This window comes from Anolis carolinensis, chromosome 2, assembly GCF_035594765.1.
Source record: "Anolis carolinensis isolate JA03-04 chromosome 2, rAnoCar3.1.pri, whole genome shotgun sequence".
NCBI lineage: Eukaryota > Metazoa > Chordata > Lepidosauria > Squamata > Dactyloidae > Anolis > Anolis carolinensis.
The window spans coordinates 218,654,672-218,680,579 of NC_085842.1; the positions used below are offsets into that span (position 1 = coordinate 218,654,672).

The 25,908-nt window shown below is 42.2% G+C and overlaps 1 protein-coding gene across 2 annotated transcripts; it reads left to right on the forward strand.

The window, feature by feature from the left end:
• Positions 1–964: 964 nt before the first annotated feature.
• On the forward strand, positions 965–25,022 carry pex5 (peroxisomal biogenesis factor 5). Of its 2 annotated transcripts, XM_003223758.4 has the most exons (16): positions 965–1,116; positions 1,473–1,655; positions 4,476–4,511; positions 5,552–5,684; positions 5,885–6,019; positions 9,587–9,692; positions 11,090–11,180; positions 12,768–12,890; positions 13,119–13,211; positions 13,326–13,445; positions 13,780–13,923; positions 17,084–17,154; positions 19,020–19,235; positions 20,159–20,324; positions 22,081–22,238; positions 23,671–25,022. In XM_003223758.4, exons 2-16 carry the CDS (start codon positions 1,506–1,508, stop codon positions 23,870–23,872), a joined length of 1,944 nt encoding a protein of 647 aa, XP_003223806.3. In that variant the 5' UTR covers positions 965–1,116; positions 1,473–1,505; the 3' UTR covers positions 23,873–25,022. The 2 variants fall into 2 exon arrangements, with proteins under 2 accessions (XP_003223806.3, XP_016850810.1); XM_016995321.2 differs by lacking the exon at positions 12,768–12,890.
• Positions 25,023–25,908: the final 886 nt, after the last annotated feature.

The following is a 25,908-nucleotide window of genomic DNA, read 5'->3' on the forward strand; positions in this document are numbered from 1 at the left end:
CCCTATTCAAAGTAGATATTGTGGGATTCCCTGCCTTGATATTCTGGGTTATATGGCTGTGTGGAAGGGCCCTGAGACTCAGAAAATGGATTATGTGGCAGTGTAAATGGCATCTGAGTTCAAAGGGGTTTGCTCGCTGGCAAACCTCCTCAGCCAGGAACCTAAGTGTTGAGAACCACTATTCTAGAAGAACCACTATTCTTGGTCAGACCACACCTGGAATACTGTGTCCAATTCAGGGCACTGCAACTTAAGGGAGATGTTGACAAGCTGGAATGTGTCCAGAGGAGGGCGACTAAAATGATCAAGGGTCTGGAGAACAAGCTCTAGAGGAGCGGTTTAAAGAGCTGGGCATGTTTAGCCTGAAAAAGAGAAGTTTGCGAGAAGACATAACGAGGGCCATGTATAAACATGTGAGGTGAAGTCATAGATAGGAGGGAGCAAGCTTGTTTCTGCTGCCCTAGAGACCAGGAGGCGGAGCAACAGCTTGAAATTACAAGAAAGGAGATTCCACTGAACATTAGGAAGCACGTCCTAACTGTGAGAGCTGTTCAGCAGTGGAACTCTCTGCCCCAGAGTGTGGTGGAGGCTTTTAAACAGAGCCTGTCAGGGGTGCTTTGATTGAAATTCTCCTGCTTCTTGACAAGGAGTTAGATGGCCCGTGAGGTCTCTCCCAACTCTATGATTCTATCATCATAACTGAGGAGTTCTAGAGGCTGGATGGCCATCTGTCGGGGGTGCTTTGACTGAAATGTTTCTGCTTCTTGGCAAGGGGTTGGACTGAATGGCCCATGAGGTCTCTTCCAACTATACCTGTCTTCTCGGGGTGGGGGTGAGGGTTGCCTCAAGCCCCGCCGCCCACTCCGTGGTTCATATGGTTCACCCCTCTCCTTTCGGGAGGCCTGGCCCTTTAAGGGCTGCCTCCGCCCCTTGTTTCTTTGGCGGAGGCGGGGAGAAGGGGGCGGGGCTGCGCCTAGCGGGAGGGGAGGGGCATCTCGCGCAGTGGCCGCCAGTCCAGGCTTCGCGGCGGCTGGAGTAGGAGGAGGGGCCGAGGCCTTGCAAGCTTGGCGAGTGGTTGTATTGTGTCTCAGCGCAGAAAAGAAGCCCCAGAGGGAGGTAAGGAGGCCGGAGGCGGCGAGGTGGGGAAGGCTAAGGGAGGCCCAGTCCCCGGCCTTGCTTGCACCTTTCGAGGTGCCACTCGAGAGGAGACGCCTCAGGCGGCAGTGTCAGTGCTTGCCAACCTGTGGGCCGCAGGGGAATATTGGACTTCATTTCCCATAATTCCCGGCCATGGCCCGAGTTGGCAAAGACTTATGGGAGTTGAAGTCCCAAACACCTGGATGGTGTCTAGGTGGGTTTTGAGAGAGCTCGGCTTCCCACTCGCTCTCTCAGGCGAATCCCAGCCTGGCAGGTCACGTGATGTGGCTGAGCAGGGCCCCGCAGTGCAGTGATGGCCCTTCCTCCTCCAACAGGTGAGGAGGGTCTTCCTTTCCCCGTCGCCCGTCATGGCCATGAGGGAGCTGGTGGAGCCCGAGTGCGGGGGCGCCAACCCCCTGATGAAGTTGGCCAGCCACTTCACGCAGGACAAGGGTCTGCAGCAGGAAGGACTCCGGGGGGCCCTGCCTTGGCCTTCCTCAGTGCCCACAGCTGAGGTGGTAAGTAGGAAGCTATGGGGCTGTGTGAGGGAGAGCAAGAGCAGTGTGGCTCAGACCGTCCAAAATTGAGGCCATTAAATAACAACAACAATAATAATTTTATTGGGTTGCAATGAGTTTTCAGAGCCGTATGGCCATGTTCCAGAAGCTTTGAATGAGATTTTCCTGCTTCTTGCAGGGGGTTGGACCGGATGGTCCGTGAGGTCGCTTCTAACTCTACGATTCTATGATTCTAAGCATTCTCTCCTGACGTTTGGCCCACATCTATGGCAGACATTCTCATAGGTTGTGAAGTCTAGGCATGTAGGGTTTATATATCTGTGGAATGTCCAGGGTGGGAGAAAGAACTCATGTCTGTTGGAGGCACGTGTGAATGTTGCAATTGATTAGCATTGAAAAGCCTTGCAGTTTCAAAGCTTGGCTGCTTCCTGTCTTGGGGAATCCTTTGTTGGGAGGCGTTAGCTGGCTCTGATTGTTTCTTGTCTGGAATTCCTCTGTTTTTTGTTGTTCTTTATTCGCTGTCCTGATTTTAGAATTTTTTTTTTAATACTAGTACCCAGATTTTGTTCATTTTCATGGTTTCCTCCTTTTTGTTGAAATTGCCCACATGCTTGTGGATTTCAGTGGCTTCTCTGTGTACTCTGACGTGTGGTTGTTAGAGTGGTCCAGCATTTCTGTGTTCTCTTGTCCAGACAAGAAATGATCAGGGCCAGCTAACACCTCCCAGCTAAAGATTCCCCCAGGCAGGAATCAGCCACACCTTGAAAGGTGCAAGGCTTTTCAGTGCTAATCAGGGTGATCAATTGCAACATTCACACTTGCCTTCAACAGGCAAGAGTTCTTTCTCCCACCCTGGATATTTCACAGATACATTAACCTCACTTGCTTAGTTTCCAACAAACCTCACAACCTCTGAGGATGCCTGCTATAGATGTGGGTGAAACGTCAGGAGATAATGCTTCTGGAATATGGGCATACAGCCAGAAAATTCACAGCAACCCAGTGATTCTAGCCATGAAAGACTTTGACATGGCTTGAGGTGGGTGGCAAAACTATTAAAATATGTAAGCACAGCAAGAACACTACAAATATACACACCAAAACGTACCTCCATAAAAGTTACACACCAAAATGTATACAGTGTTCCCTTGCTACTTCGCGGTTCACTTTCTGCGGATTTGCTGTTTCGCGGTTTTTCAATAAACTTTAAAAGACTATTATAAATCATAAAAAATTACAATTTACAGCCTAAGGAAGGGAGGAAGGAGAAGCCAAAGGGAGAGAAAAGGAGCCCAAGCGGCAACGGGAGGAGAAGGAGACAATTTACCAATTGGTTGATAAAGACTTAAAATAGTATATAACTACTAAAATAATGTATAAATATTAAAATAAATACAGTGTCCCTACTTCGTGGATTTTCACTTATTGCGGGTGGTCCTGGAACCTAACCCCAGCGATAAGTGAGGGAACACTGTATCTGCAAAATACATACTAAAATACACAAAACAGACAAAATAAAGGACACTTAAAATTCATGTTTAAAGACTGTCTGGATAGGCCTGCTGGAAGAGATAGGTCTTTTCATAGCCCTGGTAGATGCAACGGCCAGGAGTGCTTACTATCGGCTTCAGCTGATCTGTTAGCTGCGCCCTTTCCTAGATTTGGAGGACCTGAAGATGGCTGGTAACCTCAAGGTGGACTTCTGCAATGCACTTTACATTGGATTACCCTTGTGCCAAGTTCGGAAACTCCAACTGGTTCAAAATACAGCAGCCAGATTGGATACAGGAATATCTAGGAATGAGCATATCACACCTATCCTAAAGTCACTCCACTGGCTGCCACTTAGTTCTCGGGCAAAGTACAAGGTGATGGTTTTGACCTTTAAAGCTCTACATGGTTTGGGTCCAGGTTACATGAAGGATCGCCTTCTCCCATACAATCCACCCCACACACTTCAGTCTTCTGGGGGGCGTTTGCTCCAACCAGCCAGAACTCGATTGGCAACCACCACCTTTTCATCGGCCACCCTAGGGCTGTGGAATGACCTGCTGGTAGAGCAGCTACAGCTAAATTAGCTGTCGGAATTTAAGACACAAGTGATGACCTGTCTCTTCTGGCAGACCTACCCAAACAGTCTTTAAACATAAACATGAATTTTAATGCAGATCCTTTGTTTAATCTCTATTTGTCTGTTTTAACATCCCACTCTAACCCGCCCCATGCATTGTCCAATACTGGCTGAAAATCACAATAGAAAGTGACTTGAAATCCCCCAAGGCATTGCGAGTATCTCTGAAGTTGCTCCCTAAGCAAGCCCATCACATTTGGGTGGAATGGGAATGGGAGGAGTGTACTTTGGAAGCAAACTTTAGAGGGGTAGTGGGGTCTGTCTGTCTGATGGGTTCCTCACTAGGAGCCAAAAGTTGTTGGTGGTGTTCTGCCAAATATACAACCTCTCTGCGACCTGCTTTTGCATTCATGTATGATAGCTTTGTCACAGTTTTCTGAGGGAATGAGCCTGAGAAGGCCTACTTGCATTGTTCGTTAAGGACATTAAGTCCTTCGCAGGAAGATTTAAGAACCAGTTATATGGGACTCTTAATTGTTTTGCAAGAGTTTTTCTCAATACTGATATTACTGAGATTGCAACATTTTTTGTTACAAGTAAGTTTGTTGAGCTCTAGCTGGGTTGATGTACAGATATTGTGTCGTCTGTTGTAGGAAAAGAGGGGTCCTGGAAAATTTGGCATGTGCCACCTCTCAAATGCCCCCCCCCCCTTTGAGTCCTAGGATAACAATTATTTTTTTCTTCTGTAGATATCTAAACCTCTTGGAAGAGCCTCAGAAGATGAAGTAAGAGTTACCATGTTTCTTTTTTCTTCCCATTCTCTGGTGTACTTTGTGTTTTTTTAGCTAGCAGCTTTGTTAGGTATTGCTGGAAAAACAAAGACTTGTGAGTTTATAGTGACTAGAGTTTACTTAATTCTCAAAAGATTGTACAGTCATTCTCCCATTTTGGTGGGGGTTAGGGACACAAGACCACAGAAAATGAGGAAACTCCCAAATAGCCCCTCCCCCTGTTCTTTCTGGGACATGAAGGGACTGAACCATGCTGCTCTCCCCTGCTCCCTCCCCTAACCTGTTAACTGGGCCACAATGATTGCCATAGCTCCATTGCCTCTTTGCAGTGGGGCTGCCACTTCAATCTCACAGGCCCCAGCCAATAGCATCCAGGAGGAAAAGTAAGCCCTGTGCATTGACATTGCTACCAGTCCCTGCTGCTTTCAGGGGAAACAGAAAACCAAAGAGGAGAACCAGAAACATTTTTCTGCTTTCCTGGAATGAAGCAGGTGGCCTTACAAAACAGCAATAAATCCTCTAAGCCAAAACCCTTGTTTCTCCCTGCCCCCTCCCCCCAATAAAAAGACTTGAAACAGAAAAACAAATGGGGGAGGCTTGGCTTAGAGGATTTATTGCTGTATTTTGCAGGGCCACCTGCTTCATCCCAGGAAAACAGGGAAAATTGCTACTGGTCCCTTTTCCTGTTTTTCTGCCCCCGTCATGGCCCAGTTAGCAGGTGATAGGGGTGTGTGTGAGGGAGGCAGGCTCCAGCTCTGCTGCTGCCCTACATTTTTAATAGGAACATACAAGCCTCATTACATGTTCACGGCCTCCCTCACTCTCCTTAGACTTGCAGCCCTATGTAGGGTGGCAGCAGAGGTGGCACCAAATAATCCACAAATAAGCAAATTGACAAAAGTGAAATCCACAAAAATGGAGGGACAACTGTACCATAATAAATGAGTTAGTCTTGGAGTTGCCAACACCTTTTTACCTATTCTGTAGTATTTACACACAATCCATCTGTATCTCCCCCGAATGCTTTCTGGTAGCTGGTGGCAGAGTTCCTTCAAGAGCAGAATGGCCCCCTGCTGTCTCGCGCACCACAAACATTCAAGATGGATGATCTGTTGGCTGAGATGCAGGAAATCGAACAATCCAGTTTCCGGCAGGCCCCACAGAGAGGTAAATATTGCACAGGGAGCAGTAAAGGGGATGACAACATGTGATAATGGCATCCGTTCCTGTCAAGAGGAAGGATTTCCTTGGGAATTGGGAGGAAAGTTGGTGAATTTAGGAAACAGGGTGAAGTGGGGAAGTTTGTGTACTGGTACTACTCTCACTAATGTTTGAATACCCATGTTAACTTGTTCCCTGTCCCTCAGCTCCAGGGGTTGCAGACCTGGCTCTGTCTGAGAACTGGTCACAAGAGTTCCTTAATGCTGCCGACAGTGTGGTTGATGTTTCTACGGATTATAATGAAGCTGACTGGTCCCAGGAGTTCATTGCTGAGGTTACAGGTGAGGCAATATTTTGAGGGACAGCAGTGTCTCCTAAAGCAGTGGTTCTCAACCTGTGGGTCCCCAGATGTTTTGGCTTCAACTCCTGGAAATCCTAACATATGGTAAACTGGCTGGGATTTCTGGGACTTATAGGCCAAACCACTGTCCTAAAGGATTTTTTATGTGGTGTCTTGATTTTTCAGTTGTTAACCAAGTTCTTTTAGTGTTGTGGATAATCTGCATATATCAGTTCACTGCATCCATCTTCTCTGTGCATCTGATATGATATTAGAATTGTACCTAAGGAAAAAGCAATGTAGTGCCATAAAAACAAAGGAGCAGTTTAGGAAATATAATTATGGTTTTCTAAATAAGGGGCACCTTGTTTTCTTGGCATTCTCTGTCTTTACTTTGGCAGCACATTTTGCTGTATGAGGCAGAATAGTAAATAACCCCTTTCTCCAAAGTAATGGTTATGTAGTAGCTAAGACCAGTGAAATTACAGAAATTTTCACTATGTCACCTCCCACTGAACACAGTAATAATAAACAATGATTCATAACACCAAAGATACTTGAGGTAGCTACCTTGCTTTGTCCCTGAGTTTTTTTTAATTGAGAAATTGTTCATTCTAACTCTTTCTGATGTCAAGTTTCTCTAAATGTAACTGTTCCAGAAAATTAACTCTGTTGCTCTGTTCAAGTTAAACAAATGAAATCATGCAGCATCTTGAGATTAACCAATCTGTATGCTATATGTTTTGTGGGCTAGATTCTACTACATCAAAGGCTTAAAGGATTGGCACATGTTCTTCCTGATAAAAATATAATTGTACGATTTCCATTCTCTTTCAAAAAACTATCCTGAGTGAGATTCCATGGTCAGGTAAACTAAAAGAGAATTCATGGTGGATGGGAATTTCTGAATAGCAAGATATTGGAGGCACAATTTCAAACAGTTCCAATGAGGAGAAACCAGAACTGATGACAAAACAACTTTTAATTCAGCTATGATTTAAAAGGACATGTACAGGAAATGGAGAAAGGGTTAAATCGCCAAAAAGAAATTGAAACAGCTAGTCAGCATACATAGGGATAAAGTTATAAGAGTCAAAGCACTGAATGAGCTCTGACTTGCTAGAGAGATTAAAAACAATAAGAAGGAAAACTGAGGAAGTGATAGGGCAATTGTGTGCAGGTGATGGTGAAATGCTAACGAGACAGGGAAAAGGCAGAACTACTCAACACCTTCTTTGCCTCAGTCTTCTCCCAAAAGGTTAACAGGGCTCAACTTGGGGGTGATGATGCAGCGGGAGAAATGCAGCACATAATATGTGAATAGACAGGACAGGTCTCCAGGGCCAGATGAAATACATCCAAGAGTATTAAAAGAACTGGCATAAGTCATTTTAGAACCAATGGCTCTCATCTTTGAGAATTTCTGGAGAACAGGAGGGGTTCCAGCAGACTAGAGGAAGCAAATATTGTTCCCATCTTCAAAAAAGGGGAAAAGATGATACAAACAATTACTAATATCAATGCCAGAAAAGATTTTGGAGCTGGCCATTAAAGAGACAATCTGCTAGAATGCCATGTCCACAAAAAGTCAACGTAGGTTTCTTCTCCCCAAAAGTCAGATGAACCTTATTTCTTTTTTAGATAGAATTACATGCTTTGTAGATGAAGGGAGTGCTGTGGATATAGCATATCATGATTTCAGTTTGGCCTTTGAAAAGATCCCCCATGTTTTGGGTTTTTTAAACCAGAAATGTCATAAATATATGGACTAGATAGTGCTGTTGTTATGTAGACTGTAAACTGGTTCACCAGTCAGACCCAAAGGGTGCTTCTCTTCATCCTAAAAAGAGGTAACTAGTAGGATGCCACAGGTTACTGTCCTGAGCCCAATGCTATTCAACATCTTTATCGATAACTGAGGAAGTGAATAAAAGGAATGCACATGACATTAAATTTGGAAGGATAGCTAACATCCCAGAAGATAGAATCAGAATCCAAAATAACCCTAACACATTAGAGAGCTGAGCCAAAACTAACAATGAATTTAAACAGGGAAAATGTATAGTACTAAATATAGGCAGAAAAAATGAAATGCACAGATGTAGTATGGAAGACGCCTGGCCTGAAAGCAGTACACGTTAAAGGGATTTGGGAGTCTTAGTGAACATGAGTCAATAGTGTGGTGCATCAGCTTAAAAGGCCAATGCAATTCTAGGCTGCATCAACAGGAATATATCAAGGGAAGTCATAGTCCCACTCTTTTTACTTCGGACAGACCTCACCTGAAATACTGTGTTCAGTTCTGGGCATCACAATTCAAGAAGTATATTGACAACGTGGAATATGTCTAGAGAAGGGTGATGAAAATTATCAAAAGTCTTTGGGAGCTGAGTGGGTTTAACTTAGAGAAGAGAAGGTTGAAGGGGGACATGACAGCCATGTTTAAATATTTGAAAGGAATTCACATTGAGGGGGCAAGCTTGTTTTCTGCTGCTCTAGCAACTTGAACATGGAGCAATAGAATCATAGAGTTGGAAGAGACCTCATGGGCCATCCAGTCCAACCCCATGCCAAGAAGCAGGAAATGGCATTCAAGGCACATTTCCTTCAAATTAAAGGAAAATATATTCCACCTAAATGTTAGGAAGAACTGTTAGAGCTGTTCAGCAGTGGAATATGCTGCCTGAGATGGTTGTGGAGTCTCCTGTGGAGGTTTTTAAGTAGAAGCTGTATGGCCATCTGTCAGAGTGTTGTTATACTTTTTCCTGCATGGCAGAATGGGCTTGGAATGGATGGCCCATGTAATCTCTTTGAACTCTATGATTCTATGGCTTAGCTCCATTTTCCAGCTAGTCTTTACATGGCATATTTTATCTGTGGCATCCTGCACTTTTTGTTAGTCAACCTAGAGACCTAGTGACTTTTCCTTTTTTCCCCATTAATGACAATGAACAAGCAATGCTTTACCTGTTTGTTATGACATTATTTTAGACAGGTCAAAATTGTAACTAGGACCTTCCCCCCACCATAAATGTTCTCTGTGTTCTGGTTTTGTGAAGTCTGACTATTCCAATTCCTTCAAAAAAAAATCCAAATTACAACAATCTTGCATTCACCAAATCCAGAAGATGTATTGTTTTCTAGGTGTCATTGGCTCTGGAGCAAATAAAATTGAATCCTACTGATTTAGTGAGTTGTGTCTGTGACTGACATCAGTTAAAATCAGCGTAACCTCTTATGAAAGTTGGGCAAAAGTGTATATATGTGATATAAATGTTATAATAATATCCCATTGTTTTGAATGTGATAGCCTAAACTCTTTTGTCATGCTGGAGATGACATGTAATCCTCAGCAATTCTCGTTAAGAGAATCCTAATCAGCAGGACTATAGAAGGGAGTGTGAAGGTTTGGTGAGTTCAGTGCAATGCCAGAGGGCTGACTAAGTGTAAGAAAGGCTCCTTTAGTTATTCTGAGATGCAGAGAGTACATCCCAAGAGAGAGTTCATCCTTCCTGTTAGGAGGAAAAGGCACATTTAAAAACCTCTTTTTCCTCCCACTTCTTCAAAGATCCTTTGTCTGTGTCTCCTGCTAAGTGGGCAGAAGAATACTTGGAGCAGTCAGAGGAGAAGTTGTGGCTGGGTGAATCAGAAGATCAAACACAAGCTGATAAATGGTGAGTACTTAGTAGTTTCTTTCCATAGTTTACCTGCGAGAGAGCTTGAATTTGACAAAATCTCATTCTGATCCCAAGTAGCACTTTCAAAATTGCATTTCCATTTCATTGGCTCATCTGCAGCCGAAGGATTCAAATATACCAGTGATAGATATGCCATAAATGCACTTGACTTCTTTGTTGCTATATCACATTTGTAAAAATACAGCATTTATCAGCTGTTCGGAATTGTGAGAGCTGAAGTCCAAAACATCTGGGGGAGCACAGTTTGAGAACCACTGCTTTAGAACATTTGCCTCCTGTTACTAGATCTCTTTGATGATAAATATATTCTATTGGTGTACATTGGCTGCATGGGAAAGCTATACAAATAAACCCTGCAAATTTATTGCTGCAGATTAGCATTCACTGTGACTTCTTGTATTCCGCTGTTTGTAATTCATGGCTTCAAAAATTTCAGTGACATCCTTTTGTACATTATTCTAGAGATTAGTTATTAAATACAATTCTCTCTGAAGATCCTTTCAAGTATAGATTAATGATTTGCATTAAATAGACTGTCAGACAAATCCACATACAACCGTATCCCTGCAGATTGCATGAAGTGAACATAGCAAAGCACAAATAAGGAAGATCTTTAAGGAATAACATCCCTTTCTGCTTGGATGCCACATAACTCACTGGGTTGCTGTGAGTTTTCCAGGCTATCTGGCCATGTTCGAGAAGCATGCTTCTGGAATATGGACATACAGCCTGGAAAACTCATGGCAACCCAATTATTTTATTTTTCAAACACATTGCTGAATTGTAAGAAATGTACATGTACCTATGTATTTGAAGCCAGCACCCTGTCAAGCACGTAGATTTGTAACAGATATAGTTTGAAGCTGGCAAGAACTGTTGAAGAATCCTAGGGACAGTACACCATCTGTTTTGAGATAGGCCTCACCATGTTAATAAGATAGGCAGACACCTACTCTAAGGAGCTGCAGGGAGGCACCTCAGCACTGAGAGTACAGTGGATTCACTCATACACAAGATTGTCAATTTTGACAACTTTTTAATGTTTTGCTCCAAAACCGAGTTAGAGGCCTAATTTTCAGCCTCCCAGCTAGCTTGCTGCAGGCCAGACAGGTGCAAACAAGGGGAAAAGGAGGGTATTGAGAGGTGGTGGTATCCAAACTGGAAGTCATGGGCCAAAACAAAGAGTTTAGGGTACACTTTGCTTTTGTTAGGCTGTGGTGAGTTGAGTAAGGAACATTCCAACTCCTGTTAAGCTGAGTACTCTAGTAATAAATCTAAGAAATAAATAAAAATGTAATGTAAATAGTGTGATGTTTCAAGGCATTTTGAAAAACATTGTTTTAGATGGTTTTTGGACCTCATTCTGATCATAGGTATGAGGAGTACCAGCCTGAGGATGACCTTAAGAAAACTGCCAATGATTTTCTCTCAAAAGTGGATGATCCCAAGCTGAACGATTCTGAGGTAAAAAGAAGCCCAGGTCCACTTGTTGAACTGGTATGTGGAATGAGGATGTCTGTGAATGGAAGCGGGTGCATACTTGTATGTACTCATTTATTTCAACCCCCCAACCAAGTGGTGGTCGCCACCTAAGCTAGCAGGTTATTTTATCACTTTTTTAACAACAAGTATTAAATATCATGCTCACAGAGAAAAAATAAATCTATTTTTAAAGGAAATATGAGTTTTCAGGGTGGGTTTTTTGTATTAACATGTGAGCTTTTCATATGAAAGCATGCCGTCGTTACATGACATTGATTGCACCTTACTGCAGAGAGCAAAAATATGATAAAATCACTTTCTGGGTGCAGAATGCAAAACCTGCCATGAAAGATTTCCTTAATAACCCGCCTAACAGCTGAGACAAAATTGTTAGATCAGGCCTTTTGGCCTACATTCACAGTTTTGGCTGAAGGCCCAGTGTAGGTTGAGTTCATACTTGGTTTTATGAGAAAAAATAATTAGGGTACAGCTTCTCATTTTTCCTAGAATTTAAATGACTTACTGTGAGCCCATCTGTTGGAATGGTTGAGTTCTGAACATGGGCAAGTGAGACATGGTTTCAAATCCTGAACATACACTAAGCCCACTGATTAGTCTTTGGCCATTCAACAAAACTTTTGTAGGTGTAATTACTGTATTTCTTCAATTCTAAGACTTTTTTCCCCTATATAAACATCTCTAAAAATGGGGTGCATTTTAGAATTGCAGGTGTATCTTATGCATTTTAGTTGTTGTTGGCACTGAAATTAGAGTGCATCTTACAATTGATGGCACCTTGTAATTGAAGAAATACGATATAGCTCTCATGGACATCCCGCTAAAGTCTATAGTTGAATTTAATGATTTTTTTTTGCTGACTTGATGCTTTTTCAACTTGCTACAGGCTATTACCTTTCAGCAGAGAATCCATAGTGGGGGGGGGGGGTGAATAAAGGGCTGGGGGTGGGGCGGGAGTAGCTGTTGCTGTCAGTCACAGTCATTGGTTGTGGTTGTTCTCGCCTTAGAAAAGGTACTCATTCCCATAACAGTTTCCCAATGCTTCTCCACACCAATGTGTTGTAGGAGTGCAGTAATATTGGAATAGGATTCCACACAGGGTGAGCTACCTGCGTTGCCCATCCAGCAGTGTATGATGGCAATAGGTCTTGAGGGCTATTTGCTGGGCATTTGATTTTCTATCCTGACTATCTGCTTGACAGTTGCCTCCCAGGAAATGTGTTCCTGATCTTTGTTGTTGTTTACTCAATTGGCTTGCTTCCCTGTGGAGCTGAACCTGTCTCTTTTTTAATGCACGTCTTGCAAAGTCCAGTGTTCCACTTAGTCCCTTTTACACTGCCATAAAATCCAGGTTATCAAAGCAGATAATCCACATGATCTGCTTTGAACTGGATTTTATGAGTCTACACTGCTTTATAATCCAGTTCAAAGCAGATAATCTGAATTTTATATGGCAGTGCAGAAGGGGTCTTAGTCCAGGTAGAAAGAGATTGTGAAAAGGAAAGGGCTGAACAGTGACACTCTTTACCTGTGTCTCCTTTCTTCATGCAGTTCCTAAAGTTTGTCCGCCAGATTGGAGATGGGAGGGTGTCCATCGAGGAAAATCGGGTGACCATAACCCCCAGAAACCAGGATCAGGCAGAACAATGGGCAGCTGAGTTTATACAGCAGCAGGTAGGACTCAGGGGGCTTGCAGTTTGCTCTGTGAATGAACCCTCTGGTGTAGAACCACAGATCAGAAATCTGGACTTGTGTGGAGCAGTATGCAGTTTAGGAGCAGAAAAGGGCCTTTGGCAGCCAGTTCTGCTTTAGTGAGCTCAGCATTATACTCGGAGAAGTAAGTGGTATGGCATATCTGTCCTTGGTAGGTGGAAATCTCTTCCTACTGTGCTCTCTTCCTAGAATACATCAGAAGCCTGGGTTGATCAGCTTACGCACTCTGGGGACGCGTTGAACTTGGATCCTGAATTTGAGCAAGCCAAAACAGCTGTGGAGGTAATCTATTACTAAGAAAACCAGGGGCAAAGCCTCCTGCCCCTCCCCGGGACTATATCTACTGTGGAACCTTGAAGAAAGGCTTCTTTAGCTTTCTCTGTTTTCCTTCTCTAGTCTGATGTGGATTTCTGGGATAAGCTACAGGCTGAGTGGGAAGAGATGGCCAAGCGAGATGCAGAGGCCCATCCTTGGCTCACAGACTATGAAGATCTTGCCAGCTCCACTTATGACAAGGTATTGGTACAGAGAAAACAGTACCCAAGGCTGTTACTTTCCTGCTGCCATTCTGCTGCCTAATCCTTCATTTCTGGGAGCCTTTCTATATTCTGAATGTTGTATCTGCCACTGGCTGGGCATCTCTTTCTCCATATCTGAGATAGCAGGAGATGAACGTGGGGTCATGTAGGAAGGCACACACCCCTCCAGCTCTGTCCTGGAATCCAGAATTGGGTGGAGAATAGCGTAAGAGATGCGAATCTGTGTGAGCTCCTATGCTGTGTTCAGCATCCCATGGAGCTGAAGGTTAGCTGCTCTTTCCTCAAATTGCTTTGCTCTCCCACCTTCTCAGGGATATCACTTTGAGGAAGAAAACCCTGTAAAGGATCATCCACGTGCTTTTGAGGAAGGGCTAAAATGCCTGGAAGAAGGTGACCTTCCCAATGCCGTCTTATACTTTGAGGCTGCTGTGCAGCAGAATCCCAATCATATGGAGGTGAGTAGACAAGAAGGAGCAGTGCTGTATTCTTTGCTTCTGCTCAGCTGAATTGGGCACAGTTGTGGGTGGGTGGTGGGGATGTTTTTACTAGTTACTGTGTGGTACAAGAAGAATGGCTACAGCAGAGTTCGGATTCCTAAAGTACCATCCTCTCTCTAGCCAAACAGCCAGTTTCAGTATGGGGAATCAGCTTATAAAATGGATTCCCCAAAAGAGCCACTTTATATCAAAAAGGAACCTTGCATACTTCCCAGGAAGCCTCCAGTAGTCTAATGCATTTTCTCACCTGCATTGTGGCTTTTTGTGCATCCTGTGTAAACTGCACAGCAGGTTTTGAAGGGATATGTAATTTGTGGGGACACAGAGAAAATGTTTGGCAGCCATTATCGAGTCTTGGCAACATTCAAAAGAAGGCATCATTAATAATACAAAGAATTGCAGAACAAGATACATACCCACCACTAGCTTGACCTCTGTGTTTTCGTATTTTGGTAAAAAATTCCAGTTATCAATATTTAGAATGTCTGATTAAAAATCCTAAATGGAATGTACATTCATAAGGCATTCTTTCATTAAACCATGGCTGGATAGCTGTGGAGGTATGAAGGCTATTTTCAGGTCTTCCAGACCCCTTTTTGCTTTACTGCTGCCATTCTGCCAGAAACAAAGCAAACAAACCGTAATTTCTGATTACCTCTGAGTATAGTTTTTTCAGTGTTTCAAGTGATACATGATTAGTGACATAATTGGCTAAATGCTAAGATTCTAGATTCCACCTGTGTAAGTGATTTTGCATGTTTCGGTCTTTTTCAGCCTAAGAGCGTGTAGCTAGGCTTCTGTATTGAACAATTCCGGATGATTTTCTGGTATTTGCAAAGGAGAGAATGCTATGGTACTACTGATTTAGGAACACAGCCGTTCACACACTGATGGTTTATGCACTGTCTTGAAATATGGATTGGTAATTTTTATATTCACACAATGCAGATCATATCCCATTTGGCTATTGCACATATGGGAAGGACTGATTGCCATTTTGAGTGTCTAAAAACTAGCAAGTGGCAATCCATGTATGTAATTATTAAGGGTTAGGTAGTGGGCTGCCACTGGGGAATTGAGGTGCCAGACTCACAAGGGCCACAGATGTGCTGCAGCTACCGCTTTGATTTGTGGAGAAGATAGCTTCTCGTACTTTACTCCTGGGATGCAGTCTTGAACACTGGAGTTTATGGTGGTGTTGAAGGTGTTCCAAATGTGTCCTAGCTGTAGAGTGGAGACTGTTACACACACTACACAAGTATAGTGTTATAATTCCATTTTTATTGCCATGATAATATTCTAGGGAATTCTTGGATTTACTGACTAGGGATCTGGAGAACTGTAGTGCCTCAATAAACTACAAATCCCAGAATTCTGTATGATTGTGCTGTGACAGTTAAACTAGAATCATATTGCATTTGTCTAGTGCAGGGGTTCTCAAACCTTTTCAGCTGTGGAGCCCTTTTTGAAGCAAGTGTTTCTCATGGAGCCCCAAAAAATGTTTATATATTATACTATATATAATGTATATATATCAGACATGGGCAAACTTTTTGAAGCATTGGTTTTAAAATTTGACAAATAGGCTTGGCCAGTGGCAGAGGGATGGAGACTGTGAACTAATTGAAAAAAAACCTGGACAAATTCCTATGCATAGTATGAAAGAAAGAAAAGAGGAGAGAAAGAACAAAGGAGAGAGAGAAAGAATAAAGGAGAGAGAAAGAACAAAGGAGAGAAGGAGAGAAGAGGAGAAAGGAGAGAAAGAAGAAAGAGAAAAAGAGAAAGGAGAGAAAGAGAAAGGAGAGAGGAATACAATATGTGGAAGACCCTAGGTGCTATCCAGTTCAACCCCCTTCTGCGATGCAGAAAAAGCACAATCAAACTGCCCCCAACAGATGGCCACCCAGCCTTTGTGGTAATAGTAATGGGAACCACCCCAAGAGTCATCCAGTTCAATTCCTTTCTGCCAGACAGGAAAAGCACAATCAAAGCTCTCCCTGAGCAGTGGGAGGGAAATAAGGTTTTGGAAGCAATCAAAGCGAGGGGGAAAGGATCTGGGCATCGAGGGAGGTGGGTAAAAAAAGGCTTTTGGCGGCAAGGGAGGCAAGGAGAGAGGAAGAAGGAGGAAAAAGGGGAGGGGGAGGAGGAAACTACGGAGCCCCTCAGTATGCTTTGCAGAGCCCTAAGGTTCTCCATGGAGTATACTTTGAGAACCACTGGTCTAGTGTTAGAGGGTTTCAGCTGTGGAGAGAATGTCACAAAGCTGTAAGAAGAACAATTCCTTAGAACACATGTGTCAAACTCAAGGACTGCCACATCATTTTACATGGCCCTCCAAATGTTGCAGCACTGTAACATCTGTAAGGCAGCAGTTTGTTCTGTTTAGTAAAGAAAGTGGGGCTCGAATTTAGATACAAGGCTTGTGGATATGATGTCTGACTTTAAAATGCCCATTGAGCTTTCCCCAGTCTCAGAGTACAAGTGCTGTTGGGTTGCAGTTCCTATTATCAGCAGTCTGCATGGCAGATACTCAAAAGTGATGGGAGTTGTTAATATCTGGAGACCCAAACTGGGTAAAACCTAAAGAACATCAACGACTGTGTAACAAATTATAGTTGGCTCTCTGTATCCATAGATTCTCTGCCTGTGGATTTAACGGCCCTTTGAAGGCAACCATAAGGCTCATGTGGCTCTCATTGAAAATGAGTTTGACACCCTTGCACTAGAAGGACAACTTATTTATATACATATACCTTGATATCTAGTTGCCTCAAATGTTTCAGATGGTGGAGGCAGAGGTGGCACTATAACTTTATTGGATCCAGTATGGGTGAAATCATTGACGCAGAAAAGATCTTGGTAAAGGAAATGTATCCATAGTTTGATGAAACAACCAAATGGTGCCCTTTACTAGCAATTTGGTTTCCCTGCTATGCTATACAGTCTGATATGGATTCCTTCGCAATGCATAGAGGCATTCCTTCTCATCCTGTTCCTCTGGTACCTGAAAAGATGGGGATGTTTTGCAGGGCACAAAATGGTCTTTAAAATTAGCCCTCTGTTCAGAGTAGATTAGTGCAATATAAAGAACTCTTATTACTCCTCCTCTCTGTATTAGGCCTGGCAGTACCTGGGCACCACACAAGCGGAGAATGAACAGGAGCTTGCAGCAATCAGTGCCCTCAGACGGTGAGTTGCCAGCCTGGCACAATAACCCCTTTGGTCTTCAGCTTATTGAGGGATGTGAAAGAACAATATGTTTCCATATTTATTTTCCAACATCGGTTCTAAAACCAAAGAGCTTGCAGTGCTGGTGTACTGGAAATTTAAAATCTGGCACTTCTATGATACTTCTTGTTAAAGTTCCACTCCCAGTTCTTCTCCCGCAAATCTGAGACAGGTTTTGTTGGATTCCCAGTAAGCGCTTGAAATGTAGTGCTCCTTGTTCTTTTAAATTGGATTTTCAAAAGGCAATTCAAAAGAAAAGAGACAAGAAAAAGGAAGGAAAAATACATAAGCTATAAACAAGGGCCTGGAATATTAATTGGATTTAAGTAGACCCTATTAAAAAACATTTTCTTAAAGCTGACGTCTAGAAAAACCCAAGTTCATGGACAATTTAGAAGAGTAAGCTAGATCTTATTTGATTGAATGTTAAGTCTTTTTACAGCAATAAAAGTATGAAGGATCGGAAAATGTAGATCCTTTTTAGAGATGTAAAACTTCTAAAAAAATGTGAAGCAACAAAAAACCCAAACAGTAAAAAGGTGACATTAGCATCCTTTAAAGATTGAATGTCATTTTGATTATTTTACAAAAACATGTTGTATTCCATACCAATATGATACTTGTTCTAATTTTATTTGACATGAAATTATCATGTTTGTTTACATCAGAAGTACAGGTTAGAAAGACAGTATTTAAAATTCCCTTTCCTTTTTTTGAAATTTTTTTTTGTTAGAAATGAAGCTTTATGGCCTTGGCATGTAAATAACTTTTTTGGATTTGCCATTTTATTAAATAGTATAAAGTGTTATCAATATGAAAAAGCTATCCAAATTATTGTTGTTGTTAAAAATAATAATGAACAACTTTATTTGTATCCTGCCCTATCTCCCCATGGGGATTCACAGTGGTTAAACAAGAAAATGTTTTTTTCTCCTCCAATCCTCCATAGTGTCAAGCAGACATAAAACTTTCATCCCCATAAAAAAATTGAGAAAAGGATATCAATACCAGGAGTTCCAATGATCAGATAATGTGCTCAGTCTTACATGAAAGCATTCATGGTATGTAGTTTTTAGAACTAATATGCGAATATATATATGAGCACCTTGTCTTCGGCATTGCATTCATTCTTCCAAAAGAAGAAAAAAAACCCAATCCCCATTTCATCCCCCCTTGTTTTCAGTCCTTTAGGATAAAAAGGTCTTTGGAGAAAAACTAGGGGTTTCTGCTTGATTTTTTTGTCCCCTAAATGTTCCATTAATTTTCATACAATAGGGATGTGATGTTAAAGAACTTGTGCATATACAAATGCTAAAGATATTTTCTAATGCCACACTAATACATTATAGTAGAGTTAAGCTGGCACTTTGGCTTAGAAATGGAGATGAGCACCAACTCCCAGAGCCGGACACAACTGGACTTAATGACAGGGGAAAAACTTTACCTTTACTTGGCACTTAGGCATGCACCAATTGTTATTGCTGTGGTACAACTGGTCCTCCATATCTATGGATGTAACTACCCAATATATTTTTTTAAACTATTTGTATACCTATTTTATATACCTGGGGTCACATAAAAATTTCTTGAGCAAAAAGGGGTTGCAAGTTGAAAAAGTTTAGAAGCTCTGCATTATGGCACAATGTACTTGATAACTTTGGGAAAAGCTATCTGAAGTGGCATGATGGAATCCAGAGCCTTTACGCAGAGTCCTTTTCTGCTGGCTTATTTTGTTACTTCTGGCTGGTCCCTCCCTGCCAGAAGGGTATCTGGAGGATGTACTGCTCATAACTTTTGATGTGGGTGCTTGTGCCTCCCTTCTGCAGGTGTCTGGAGCTGCAACCTGGAAACCTCACTGCGCTCATGGCATTGGCAGTCAGTTTCACCAATGAGTCACTGCAGAAGCAGGCGTGTGAAACCCTGCGGGACTGGTTGCGCCACAAACCGGACTATGCTCACCTGGTGGGGAAGGAGCCTGAAGAGGGCAGCACTGGCCCAGATCTTGGGCCCTCCAAGCGTGTCTTGGGCTCCCTTTTATCTGAGTAAGTTTAGGAAGGCATGAACTGAAACTGGGAATACAGCAGGGGAGTGGGGAGGGAGCAGGCCAGCATACTTGGAGCTGAATTAGTGTTTCCATCAGTATGGTACATCTCTTTTTGTCTCTGTTCAGTCTCAGATTTGGATGCACAAATTAAATTTCTAGTTAAAGATGATTTTCACACCTAAAGGTCTGTTCCCTCTGACCCTTAGCAATGCATTACACTCAAGGTGGAAAAAGCTAGTGGATGAGAAAGTCCTAAACCTTGGCTACTCACAAAATACCATCCTAACTTTGGGTTACACAAAGCCAAAGAAAATATATGGCGTCCTGTCAGATATACTGAGCTGCTAAACTACATCAATGCAGCTTTCATTTTTCAAAGACAATGGAAAGGGTCTTCTTCCAGCAGAATAACTAAGTAATCTAATTATCCAAAAATACAGGAAAAGTTACTTTGGCTAAATTCTGCAGTACTGAAGAGAAGATATAACAGCATACCATATTGCAAATGCCTGTGAGGCTGAGGTGGTTGAAACTATGGGACACATTTTATTATTCTATTCAAGCCTTTGGCAACATTTTATTAACCCAATATTACAAAGTATACCAGGGAGACCTGGAAGTTTTTATATTAATTATTTCTTGGCTGGTCAGTCTTCTGAAATTACAGCCAACATTGCTGCTTTTTGTGCAGCACCAATAGCTGGCTGGCACATGTTACAGTCTTAAAAGGTTCTATTTTTTCTCAGCTCTTAATTTAAATATTTAAAAATACAGATATTTAATACTGTTTTAACTTAGTTTTTAAAAATTATATTTTAATGCCTAAACATATGTTTTACTTACCTATTACTGTCTGTTTTAATGCGGGTCATTGACTGAAATAATATATATGTGTGTGTGTGTGCTTTTTCACCCACCCAGCTCACTCTTTGTGGAAGTAAAGGAGCTGTTTTTGGCAGCTGTGCAAAGCAACACCTCTGCTGTGGATCCTGATGTACAGTGTGGATTGGGTGTCCTCTTCAACCTGAGCGGCGAGTATGAGAAGGCTGTGGACTGCTTCACTGCTGCGCTGAGTGCCCGCCCAAATGTAAGGAAGCTTGGGAAAGAGGAAAGCTGGTGGCACGCTGCCAGTGATGATCTTCTCATAGGATTTCTGGGTAGAGGAATCTCTTCCCAGAGAATGAACCCTTGATATTTTTATTTTATCATCTGATAACAATGGTGGGCGCTTTGTATCTATTCATATGTTACTCCCAGCATCCTTTGCAATAGGTTGTACCGACAGCCCACGGTATTCTCTGGGGTTGGGTTTCAGGAGCACCCATGGAGATCAAAATCCACGGATGCACAAATCCCATTATCTAAAATGGTGTAGTGAAATGATATCCCTTACATGAACTGGCAAACAATTCTAAACAAGTGTCGGAGAGAGCATAGGGATCTGTGTAAGGGCAAGAGGCTACAGCAGATATGCCTGCACATAGTGCATAAAAAAATATATCAAGGTTTGCCTTTGGATTCCCCTCCAATCAAATATTTTCCAGCTGTGATTGGTTGAATCTATAGATACCGAACCTGTGAATATGGAGTGCTAACTGTACTGGATAGGGGTTGTGAGAGCTGCAATTCAGCCATGGAAGTGCAGTAAAAGGTCCTATGAGTGTTCTGTAGACAGACTGCCCAAACCTATGGCGGGAGAAATGATACTTAGGAAATGCTTGTTATTGAGGGCTTATGTCCATGGACATACAAGTATTAATAGGGTTTTATAAAACATACCCCTAACAAACATCTCCTCCTTATGCTAACTTCATGAACTGGCTCCGTCCAGTTTCTCCTGATGCTTTCTGGAGGGTTGCTGCGCATTGGGCTCTATTTCCATGATTGGAAGAACATGGGGTCACACAGTGCCCTACCAGAAGTTTGAAATGATGCGGCCTAACCACATGTTTATTTTTATTTGATACATAGTTCATGCTGTTCTGTGGAGGGATAGTACTGTCAAAAATCAAAGTGTAAAGCCAAAGAGACTGGCTTAAACATTTCAGACAGAAAGCTTAACATTTTAGGGGAATACGTTTAAAACTACAGGCAATGAGATTTTAAATAAACACTCACTGGAATCTAATAAGCTAGATTTGCAGCATGAGAAACATAGCCACAGCAGCTGTTGCTTACAATATCAGCTACATGTTCTTTTTTGAAATCTGATTGAGTGCCGGCTCTCCACAGAGTAGCATCTCAGCAAGAGCAAGATTCCAGGAGTTGAATAATACAGTATTTCTTCAATTACAAGACACTATTGATTGCAAGAAGCACACTAATTTCAGTATTGCTGCCAACAACAAAAATACATCAAGATACATCTGCGATTCTAAGATAGATGCTATTTTCAGAGATGTTTATATAGAGAAAAAAGTGTTTTAGAGTTGAGGGAGTACAGTATTTACATAGTATTACTTGAGAATTGTCAGTTCTTCTCCATTACCCAAGTTAGTTTTTGCAACAACCCTGCAAGATAGATCAGGACACTCACATATATTACCAATCAAGAACTTGAAGATGAAAGTTCAATGTTTTGTCCACATCTAGTAAGCTCTTGACACAGAATCAAGAGATGAAACTGGAATTTCCAGTGGATGGATCATAGTTTTCACCACTATTGGTGAAATACAATACTTAAGCTCCTTTTAAAATCAGCTGGAAATGGATCTGGTGGTTAATGGTTGGGGGAGTAAGTGGGATGTCTGTACACCTTTGGACACTTGAAAATAAATATTATGTCTCTGGTGTGCCTATGAAGCCCCATTATGCTACGCAGCCTGACTAGTTCATTCTTTCAGGATCATCTCCTGTGGAACAAGCTAGGAGCCACCTTGGCCAATGGAAACCGGAGTGAAGAGGCTGTGGCAGCTTACAGGCAGGCACTGGAGCTGCAGCCAGGCTACATCCGCTCCCGCTACAACCTCGGCATTAGCTGTATCAACTTAGGAGCCCACAGGTGAGTTGGGATGAGACAAAAAGGCTGGGAGTTGTTAGAGAGCGAAGAAAATCTTATGTCCCCAGTTCAGTTGACCAAATATGAGATCCAATTCCTAAACTTTTTTTCTGATTTGATGACAGCACAGTGAGTTGGCTCCAGTCGCAGTGTGCCTGTTCTGAGCCATCTGTTGTGGATAATAATAATAATAATAATAATAATAATAATAATAATAATAATAATAATAATAATAAATGTTTACTGCCCATCTCTCCTTGTAACTCTGTGGCTACAACAGAGATAAAACATTAAAATGTGGGTCATCCTACTGTCGCAGGCATGGACAAACTTTGGCCCTCCAGGTGTTTCGGACTTCAACTCCCACAATTCTTACCAGCCTACCAGCTGCTAGGAATTGTGGGAGTTGCAGTCTAAAACACCTGGAGGGCCGAAGTTTGCCTATGCCTGTACTATAGTGTTTTGGAGTATGGATTGTCCCGAGTAGTTGTGAACTTTGTTTTCACATGTGTTTCAAGTAACTAAAAACTGTCTCAATACAAGCTGAGGTAGAAGGTAGTAGCAATGTCTTTCCCTATGCTAGCATAGACACATCTGTTCATCCTTGGTGTTCCTCATTTCAGTGGTTAAGAACAGCATTCCCCTCATATCAAGATGTATTGACTGAGGTGATGGAGAAGTGTAGTACAACACACCTGGAAGGTACCATTTTGGGGAAGGCTGGCTTAAAGGAAGGAGCAATCTGTTCTTTATAATCTGAATTCAGACCCTTCATCTTGATAAAGAGAGTTTGGTGAAAGAACCTAGTTCCAAGCTTAACTTTTCTCATTTTCTAATGGGGTTTCATAACATCCATCTTAAATTAGTGACACTTCCATGCAGGTGAGCTAACATCTGTTGGCCACTATTGGCTCCCTTCCCTAACTATGGTTTGTAGAGTTGAATGGCAAATGCCCATACAATGTTCCTATATAATTTTAGAGATGCATAGACCTTTGACATCTGGGAACTTCCAGGCAAGGCTCCTTTATAGAACAGTGTCATTTCTTACACCCTTCCTGCCTGATATTTGTGGTGTGTTGTCTCTGTGCATTCTTAGGCATTGATACTGCTGCATGCTGAGTCAATCTGGCCCAGTATTTCTCAGTCCTCCCTTGCAGCAGTGGTACCCCAGAGTTTCAGAGCAGTTTTTGCCATGTTCTTCCTGACAATCTATGCCAGGCACGGGCAAACTTTGGCCCTCCAGGTGTTTTGGACTTCAACTCCTGCAATTCCTAACATGGAAGACTGAAGTTTGTCCATACATAGTCCATACCATCAAGAGCTAGACCAATCCTAACCTGTTTCTAAAATGGGACAAGCGCTGATGTATTTGTCTGTCTGTTTCTGTTTTCTATGTCTCTGGCCCTATCACCTTGTGCTCCTGTCTTGACAGAGAGGCGGTGGAGCATTTCCTAGAAGCTTTACACATGCAGCAAAAAAGCCGGGGCCCACGAGGCCAGCAGGGGGCGATGTCAGACAACATCTGGAGCACTCTCCGTATGGCGCTTTCCATGCTGGGCCAGAGTGACCTCTATGGGGCAGCTGATGCCCGGGACCTTCCTACCCTTCTACAGGCATTTGGCATCCAGCAGTGACTCCTGGATGGGCTCCCCTGTGAGTGCAGGATGGGCCCTCCTCAGCAAGACAGAACTCTTTCCCTCTCCCACCTGAACACACACGCACCCCAATGAGCTAGCCTCATTTCTAACACACACACACACACACATATCCCAATAGCCCAGGGGAACTTAGGCGTTCATTCATTTCTGTTTTCCTTGTCACTCTGGGGTAGACCTTGCTTACATTTTGTGTGGACTCTAAGCAGCGTAGAATTGCCTTCTTGTAGCCTCTCTCACACCCAGTAGGAACAGTCAGCTGACTCTGCACCCTCCTTAGTCTGCTAGGTTCACTGCAAAGGGATACAGATACTGTGGAAAACTGCTTACTTTTTCTGCTCACTGGGTGCACCTTTAAAATGGCGAGCTGTTCCTGTTGCCTTGTGCCTGTGAGAGTAGACACATAAACATTCCTGGAAGCCAAAAAGGGAAATGAGTGTGTGCTAACAGATCAATAGTAACTTTCTGGGCATAAGCTATAAATATCATTGTATTTTAAGATTCTGGGCATATATTTGCCTTCAGTGGTGCTGCTAACATTAAAGGTACAACACACATGGACTGAAAACATATCTTTGTGCAGGAGCACAATATAAACATGACAGTGGTTGGGTTGTTGTGAATTTTCTGGGCTATATGGCCATGTTCCAAAAGCATGTGAAGATGCCTGCCATAGATGTGGGTGAAATGCCAGGAGAGAATGCTTCTGGAACATGGCCATACAGCCCAGAAAACTCACAGCAACCCAGTGATTCTGGCCACGAAAGCCTTTGACAACACTATGACAGTAGTTGTTTCTCCCCACCATTTCCCCCAGATGTTAAAAGGAGCGGCTCTCCAACTATGTATTTAGTCAAGGAAAAATGCCTCCACTCCGTAGGATGAAAATGGGGCCTAACTAATGCTCCTCAAATGTGCAGGGCAGGACCGATGTCTTAATTCTCCTTCTGTCATACGTTTCTTGTAAAGTAAAAAGACTAGTTACCTTTGTGTATACGATGACCCCTCTTTTGTGTAATTGGCTCTTTAAATATATGTATATGATTTTTTGTTGAGGAAATGTTTTTAAATTGTAAAAATATTTTGTATAATAGATGGTATAATAATTAAACTTGCCAAATTAACCTGACTGCTGTTTCACTGAATGTGTGAACATTTTTCATCATTACTGCATTGATACCTTTCCTTCATATAGCTGCAAATATGAGAAAAGGAATAGGACATTTCCTTCTCTCACTTTTTTTTTATATTTAGTCCAACTGTGTGTGCAAAACAGTTAAGCTCTTTTACCTGCTGCTGATTTCTTCTAACTGCTAGTTCTCAAAACAACATCAACAACAAAGCAATTTTGTTTTATTTCAAGAGAAAATAGCTTTTGCTTATTGAGTTCCAGTTCTTAGGCTGCTGCCTTGCAGCGTTAGCAAGATGAGATCTTACTATATTGGATCTGGCAGCTCATTAATGGACTCTTCAGGAAACCTGTATTGCAAAAATAAGATTTTTTGTTTGTAGAGAAAAATAATGTTTCAGGTGGTGCCAAAATTGTGGTTTTACTTGTAGATAGTTCTTTAAAATCTTCAAGCCTTCCTTGACTATTCCTTGTACAAAAACTAGAGCGTGGGAAGTCACTTTTGAAAAGTAATACTTTCCATTATCAATTAGATGGCAAAAAATGTTTGAAAAGTTACCCACTGAATTTCAAGAAAGGAGATCCTGACTAAACATTAGGAATAACATTCTGATGATAGAACCTATTTGTCAATGGAATTAATTGCCGTGGAAAGAGTTCTTCATCCTTTACTAGATATTTATAAATGACAGTTGGACAGCTGTCAGAGATGCTCTCTATATTGGTACAGTAGAGTCTCACTTATCCAAGCTAAAGGGGCCGGCAGAAGCTTGGATAAGCAAATATCTTGGATAAATATCATGATATATTGAAAACATTGACTACAAAAATGGCTTGGATAAGCGAAGCTTGGATGAGTGAGACTCTACTGTACTTGGACTAGATA

Coding starts and splice junctions, on each gene's coding strand:
- pex5 (XM_003223758.4), top strand. CDS start 1,506: ATGGCCATGAGGGAGCTGGTGGAGCCCGAGTGCGGGGGCGCCAACCCC. Junction 13,446..13,779: donor CCAGCTCCACTTATGACAAG/GTATTGGTACAG, acceptor CCACCTTCTCAG/GGATATCACTTTGAGGAAGA. Junction 22,239..23,670: donor ATCAACTTAGGAGCCCACAG/GTGAGTTGGGAT, acceptor CTGTCTTGACAG/AGAGGCGGTGGAGCATTTCC.